The sequence below is a fragment of the Oryza glaberrima genome, chromosome 4, assembly GCF_000147395.1.
Source record: "Oryza glaberrima chromosome 4, OglaRS2, whole genome shotgun sequence".
NCBI lineage: Eukaryota > Viridiplantae > Streptophyta > Magnoliopsida > Poales > Poaceae > Oryza > Oryza glaberrima.
The window spans coordinates 9,937,626-9,945,464 of NC_068329.1; the positions used below are offsets into that span (position 1 = coordinate 9,937,626).

Genomic DNA, 7,839 nt, shown 5'->3' on the forward strand with positions numbered 1-7,839 from the left:
TAAACTTTAATTTTGAGAAAAGGTAAACTATGAAAATCGGAATTAGTTTCATTCAATTTGGAGGACCGGATCTGAAATTTGTTAGTGGAGATTATGATATGGATTCTTGGAATTTTTTTTTTTTGGCGAAAGACAGAACTAATCGTTTGCAATATATATCAAGAATTTGAATCTAGAACTCCAAAATGAAGAAAAGGGTTAAATATTATTAACAGTAAATTCGTTTAGTTTGATAGGTTACACTTGAATTAGTAAGAATAAAGCATGTTATAGACTTTTGAGGACAAAATTTGCTCTAGGACACTCTAGCTTTAATTTGTGACATTTTCTATAGGGCATTCTAATTTGTGGTTTTCCCATACGACACCGTAGTTTTATAGTTCTTTGCTAAAAGACACTCCATCTATTATTTTAATATATCACATTCAAATAGAGAGATAAAACTTTGTAAAAGATGATTTTACCTTTGGTTCGCCAAGCATAATTAAAATTTAAACACTTTTTTTGTACAATTTAAACATATTTTTGCAAAATTCAAAACTTGATCCAAAATTACTGAAATCAAATACATTATTTTTTAAAAAAAATGAAAATTGAAATATTATTTTCTGAATTTATACTTTTTTGTAAAACATTTTGATTTCCAGAAATTGGGACAGCTTTTAAATTTTTGCAAATGTTTAGAACCAACTAGAATTTGTTTGGGTTTGAATATGCTAGGTGAACCAAGGGTAAAATCATTTTTTGAAAAGTTTTATCTCTACAATTGAATAGGATATATTAAAATAATATATTGAATGTCTTTTGGCAAAGTACCATAAAACTAAGCAAATGCCACAAAGCTAGAGTCTCCTAAACTAATTTTGTCAATTTTGAGGTATTTTATAGAGATTGGTGAAAATAAGAAAAGTTTAAAATCCGAAGAATTTAAATCCAAGGATGTCACACATAGAAAAGAAAATGTTGTATGATCGAGACAAAAATCAAGCCTACAAGAGGGGAGGGATGACTGGTAGGACCACCAAAAACCAAAACTTTTAGCGGGGATAAAAGTTACCCTCATATTTGATGAAGTTCAACCGATGGCACCATTAGATTGCCACCGGTCTGACTGCATACATGCCGCTTGTCTGACCGCCACCTTGCCGCCGGTTGGACCACCTCCGACTATCACTTACACCGCCATCACGCCGCCAGTTAGGCCGCCCAATAAACTCTGGTCACTGTTGGGATCCAAAAAAACATGTACCGACAAAACTCAAGAAAGTAAATTAACTTTATTGTATCAATATGTGTTTAAAAGTGCATCTAAAGCAATCATCTCTCAACTCTTGACCTAGTACTAAAACCTCGAAAGAAACCCTAATTTTTCTCTCCCAAAAAGTCGATATCTTCTAGCCTCAACCCATCATCTATTTATACCCACATTGTGGCTACCCCTAGCCACAAATCCAACTAGAACTAGGACTCCTAATCACATAGGAAACCTACCAAACGAGGGAAACAACATCCCCATACAACTCTACACTCCAATCTTTATAAACTTGGAGTCCAATTGAAATTTGACTCCTCTTTCCACATGCACACAACACCACGTGTATACCATATGGAAACCTTCACCTCGACGTGCATTGTTCTATAACCTAAGCATCCCGCGTGATATCCTTGACCGTCTGAACCTCAACTTCTACCAAGCCTATTCCCGATTCATTAACGTTTATACTCCCATGGTCTCAAGCAACACCTACACATGTACAACAAGAAACTTCATATTTGAGTACAACTTCACACCAACTTGACCGTCGGGCTATTAGGTCAGTCCGCACCAACACCTCCGGTCTGACTGGTGGCAACCCCCGATCTGACCGGCCTCACAATGCCGACCACTACACTATTCACTGTCCAAAAACACATCACCATATTTTCAACAAGCACTTACATTTAATAATTGTTCATCACAAAGATTAATCATCACATGATTCTACAAAGGTTTAAGATTCAAATATTCAAATCAGAGACATTAAAAAGAAGGAAGTTCTGAAATTAACTTTTTAGAGTTCAAAAATAATTTATGTTTCACTAAATTCAAGAAATCATAAAAAAAAGTTAAAAATAGAAAGTGAAGAATTGACATGATGCAATTTAAAATCTTTGGCTCAAAATTTAAAATTTTGAAGAATTCAGACGTGGGCATCAAGGATTTCATCTTGTACTGCTTCCCCTCCCACCATACATTCGTTCTTAATATAGCATTGGCTTTAGTGATTTTGGCAACTCAATCATCTGAGTTGGATACTCTCCAAGCAGTGTTGAGGATGAGGTTAATTTGTTAACAGCTTGAATATCTCTTATTATTCCAAGTCCTCCTTTAATGGGACGACAAATTAAATATACTTCCAAGTTCTAAGACAAACAGGTTTCTTTGATTCTCTTCCTGATGTCGGCTAGGGATGCAATTAGAGCGGATAAACGGTTTTTTCCCCTCGCTTCGAATTCGCCACTCTAGTTATTTTTTTTCTCTCAAATTTTATACTAGCAATTTATTTTCTTAATTTTTATACTAGTATATACTAAGCGGGATTGCCACTTTAACTCCTGAAATCCTGTTGTCTTTGGAGTAGTGCAGTGGCGAGAATGCCACTCCACGCTGCTAGTTCATTTTTGTGGAGCAATCCGGCAATCTCTCATGAAACATTTGGTTGTGCTCTAACTTGATCAGAAGTGGATTTGAGAGTTGGAGGTACACCAAACAGACCATCTAAAAGCTCAAATGATAGAAGTTAATTTTGAAGTTAATACCTCGGTCTCGAAATATAGCAAGTGCCTAGATTTCTATACTAATTTAAAGGTAGTAGTAGTGAATCTGCTACCACTACCTTTAGCACTAGCGTATGGCCTCCTTGTCGGTGAAACTCACATGCTCAATAAATTTAAACGTTTCATAAAAAAATAATGTCTACACAAAATAATGTCCATTTTATTTGGTATGGTCTTACATGTAGTGAAGGAATTCATATAGTTACAGGGGTTGGAAAGAGACAGACTAGATAATGTTTAAATGATGAGCATGTGCATAGTTAATGCATAGGTAATTACTAGTATAGCTAAAACTCTATATTTTAAGAGATATAATAGTTTTCATAAGAAAAAAACCATGGACATATAATAAACAGGATACATATAAATAGACAAGGGAGAGAAAACTGATTTAATGACAACAAAAAGCCTTGGACTTGGAGCATGAGAAAGTTTATCAGCCTTATCATCAGCCCATGTGCACAACGTTCTTCATGGCTTCATGACATGGACCCACCAGAGACTCGGTCAAAGTGTCATGGACCGTACGTCAACAACGTCTAACCTTTTTGGCGCGCCCATGCATGCATGCAATCCACTCCCATGCACGTACGTACACCCCCAGTTTAGCCCTCACGTTCCTTCCCTTCCCAATTTCACTATCTCCACGTGCACGACGGCCTCCTCCGCCGCGGAGAGCACAGCAACCATGGCCGCCGCCGCCGCCGCCGCCGGACTCATCCTAGCTCTCGCCTTCGCGTCGTCGTCGCCGCCCGCCGCCGCGGCGGTCAAGTTCAACGTCACCGAGATCCTGCACGAGTTCCCGGAGTTCTCCGTGTTCAACGGCCTCCTCTCGCAGACGAGGCTCGCCGAGGACGTCAACCTGCGGCCGGCCGTCACCGTCCTCGTCGTCGACGACGCCGCCGCCGGCGCCATAACGTCGCTCCCGGAGGCCACGCAGGGGGAGGTGGTGGCGCTGCAGGTGCTCCTCGACTACTACGACCCCGTCAAGCTGTACAGCCTCAAGGCGAAGACGGCGCTCCTCCCCACGCTGCTCCGGCCGACCGCCGCCGGCGGCGGCGGCGGAGGCGTGGGGCTCGTGAAGTACACCCAGGTCACCGACGACCAAATGGCGTTCGGCTCCGGCGAGCCCGGCGCGCCGATCGGGTCGCAGCTGGTGAAGGTCGTGGCGTGCCGGCCGTACAACCTCTCCGTCATGCAGGTCAGCGCCCCCATCGTGGCGCCGAGCTTGGGCGGCCCCTCTTCCGGCGGCGGCACGCCGCCGTATTCTCCGGCGACGGCCAAGAGCGCCGACGAAGCGTCGGCCTCCTCGATGACGGACTACGACGACGATCCCATCGCTCCGGCGGCGGTTGATGGTCCGGGAAATGTGGATACGCCGCCGACGAAGACGACATCGCCGTCGACAAACGGGACAAGTGCGGCGGCGGACGGGACAACAACGTCGGCGGGAAGCTGCGCGGTGGTGGCCGGCGCAGGCGTTGGGCTGATGGCGGCGGGGCTCGTGATGCTCATTTCAGTTTAATGTTAATTAATTAGAGGCTTAGACTCCCTTTTTCTTTTCTTGGTTATTAATGCTGATTTAATTACTGTAGCTGTGTTAATTAGTGAGAAGAGAAAAATTAACTTGAGTCCCGTGAACCGCAACAGATGCTGCGATTCCGCAACTATCGAACTGTGCAACCGGCCATACATGCGCGCGGCGCGGTGTCGTCTTTCTCCTTTTGATATCACCGCCGTCGGTGTTGCAGGAGGGCAGGATCATAACCCTGTTGGAGCCGTCACGCAGAGCCCTAGATTCAGTTGGAGATTACTATTTGTTTTCGAGATCGAGCTTCAATTTTTGAATTTTAACCTGCTCCAAAATTTTCCCGTGATGATCAGTTTTTTGAATGGAGGAGACTACAAATTAGTTATCCGATTCTTCAAAAAAAAATAAATGATACCTACCCTCCTAATGCCTTGTTTAGATCAAAAAAAATTGGCCAAAAACATCACATCAAATGTTTGGACACATGCATGGGACATTAAATGTAGGAAAAAACCAATTGCACATTTTGCACGTAAATTGCGACACGAATCTTTTAAGCCTAATTACTCCACGATTTGTCAATGTGGTGCTACAGTAAACATTTGCTAATGACGGATTAATTAGGCTTAATAAATTTATCTCGCAGTTTATAGGCGGAATCTATAATTTGTTTTGTTATTAGTCTACGTTTAATACTTCAAATGTGTGTCCGTATACTTCAAAAACTTTACACCCAAGAACTAAACACACCCTAATATAGGCCTTTCGGATCCCCTCCCCACCTCTGTTTTCTATCTCCCCCTTCTCTGATATATGTATATCCACATTTTTACTAAAATTTTAAGCAAGTTTTTCTCCTAGAATACTACTTCATCTGTTTGATATCATAAGTACGTCCACAATATGCGTTACAAGATGTTTTTACTTTGGTCAAAGTCAAACTACTTAAAGTTTGACCAAGTTTATAGGAAAAAAAATAGTAATATTTTCAATCCAAGATAAATTTATTATAAAAATATATTTAATTATTAATTTAATAAAAACTAATTTGGTAATGTAAATATTACTATATTTGTCTATAAACTTAGTTAAATTTGAAGCAGTTTGATTTTGATCAAAGTCAAAACATCTTATAACTTGAAACGGAGGAAGTACAAAAGGAAAGCAATAAGTAAATGAAGCCTTACTAGGTTTAATCAAACTATAAGCATTGTAGAACTAGGAAATACTAGCAAATAACAGGTTATAGTGCTATTACCGAGCAATAAAGGATAAGCAATATGATTTATCTCTTTCCCCCTCGTATTGCTAGTGGATTATGGGTGGCCAAGTTTGACAGCCACTTCTATTGTTTTACCATTGTAGCTTTCGTAACAACTAGTAACAACTAATTGTTGATATCCTAAGATGTTTTGACCTTTTGCTATCAAATTTATTTAATTTTGATCAAGTTTATGGCAAAACATAGCAACATTTCCAACACCAATTAAACATATAATCAAAATATATTCAATGTTAGATTTAATAAAACCATATTTAACTTAGAGAAAAGTCAAAAAAAAATCTTACAATATGAAATGGAGGGAGCATCTGATTTATGATCCGTTTAAAACCGTTGTGTACGTTGTAATTTATTCTTTATAAGAAGATATAACATGATAATATTTTAATAAAAACATATATGTCCTAAAAACCATTGTTTTATCTCTTATGAAACATAATTTCATCACTTACAAATTTTTCGACTAATGTTTGAGATAGATGCAACAATGACAATTACCTTACGAAACATTAAGTCTCAACGAGTAAAACATGAAAAAAATCCCTACATGAAACATATAATGTATATTCAAACACTTTTTTATTAAAATATTTTTATATCACGTATGAAACATCGAGTTGTAATTATTGAAACATAAAAATACTTCGTGAAACATCTAAAAGAAATTTTACATGCAGCAACTATAAATGACCAGGTGAAACATGAGCAAATACTTATTGAAATATTCAATAACACCATGGGCAACATTTATAAAAGATCCACTGCAGAAAAAAAAGTTAAAAACAATAAAATATAGCCATGTGAGATTTTGTTATAAAGATTTAATTGCAACAGACCAAACAATTGGCTTAGGTCGTAAAACAGATTAGTAACTTAAGATAAAAATTATTTAAACTTTAGTTTAAAAAAGTTTTACATGTATCCAGGAGGAGAGAGAAGGAAGAGAGATCATGATACAATCTTATGATGCATGCATGCAGAGGCACGGCAGATGAGACGACGCTACAGCGATGGAATCAGGGGGAGGTCACCCGGTATTTGGGCCTGGTTTGGGTGCTCAACCGAAAGCATTTTCATGTATCTTTTCTTCATCCTCTCTCTTAAAACTTCTAATTGGCACACTCAGCTCATCATGCCAACCCATATTAGATACTTCGGTGGTGACTCCTCGAGGTTACGGTATCAACTATCGGCCGTTGCTATTGCCATGTGAACTCCACCGTCTTTATCATAGCCCGCCGCCACATGCCCAGCTTCTCTGAAGTAAGACGAGCAACGGAAGAGCACCTGTAGTGTCACTGTGGCTTTGGTGACGATTGAGACAAATGGTTTGAGTATTTAGATGAAGGTTTTAGATTTTCTTTTTAATTGATTGAAAGTTTATTATTTATTTAGATGAAAGTTTTATATATTAATTAAAAGTTCTTTGATTTGATTCTTAGAGTTTTAGATCTTGAATTGGGATTTCCTCCCTCTAGCTTGTTTGTCTCTCTCCTTTCCTTCTTCCCCTTCTATCTTTCCTTTTCTTTTTATTATCATATTGGAATAAGTTCATCTAAGGTCCCTTAACTTGTCAACGAATCTGATTTTCATCCTTCAATCACAAAGCCAGATACAACGGGTCCCTCAACTATCAAAACCAGTGCGAATTAGGTCCCTCGGCGATTTCGATAGCAGTTTTGACTGACGTGGCGCCTACGTGGCTAATTTGACTCGGTCTCGATCTGACGTGGCACTGACGTGATGCATACGTGGCAATTCAATTCAGAAAAATAATAAACCCCGTGGGACCCACATGTCAGTTTCACACACAAATTAATAAAAAATGGCAGGGCCCACGTGGGCCCCACATGTCATTTCACCCCTCTTCTTCCTCCTCTCTCTCCCCATCTCCCATCTCTTCATCTCTCTCCCCTTTCCTCTCTCGCTTCGGCGCTCGCGCCGCTCTCCTCGTCCCCAGGCCTCTCCGACCGCCTCTTCGCCGCCCGCGACGAGCTCCACGAGCGGCAGGAGCACCTCGCCGCTGCCTCCTCGTAGCCCGACCTCGCCGCTCGACTTCGTGCTGCCCGCGCCTCACCCGACCCCCTCGCCGCCTCTGCCGAGCTCAAGCCTCTCTTGGTGGATCCCAAGGGATCTGAATCTAGTCCAGACGAACCCATCGCCGTCATCGGCGTCTGGGCACGGTTCATGAGCAAAGGCGGCTGCGCCG

The 7,839-nt window shown here is 40.6% G+C and overlaps 1 protein-coding gene across 1 annotated transcript; it reads left to right on the top strand.

Moving 5' to 3' along the window:
• Nucleotides 1-3,470: 3,470 nt before the first annotated feature.
• Nucleotides 3,471-4,748, top strand: LOC127772111 (fasciclin-like arabinogalactan protein 14). Its single transcript, XM_052298098.1, has one exon. The coding sequence runs from the start codon at nt 3,506-3,508 to the stop codon at nt 4,340-4,342; it is 837 nt and encodes a 278-aa protein (XP_052154058.1). The 5' UTR covers nt 3,471-3,505; the 3' UTR covers nt 4,343-4,748.
• Nucleotides 4,749-7,839: the final 3,091 nt, after the last annotated feature.

Excerpts from the sequence above, each read along its gene's own strand:
- LOC127772111 (XM_052298098.1), top strand. The coding sequence starts at position 3,506 with ATGGCCGCCGCCGCCGCCGCCGCCGGACTCATCCTAGCTCTCGCCTTC.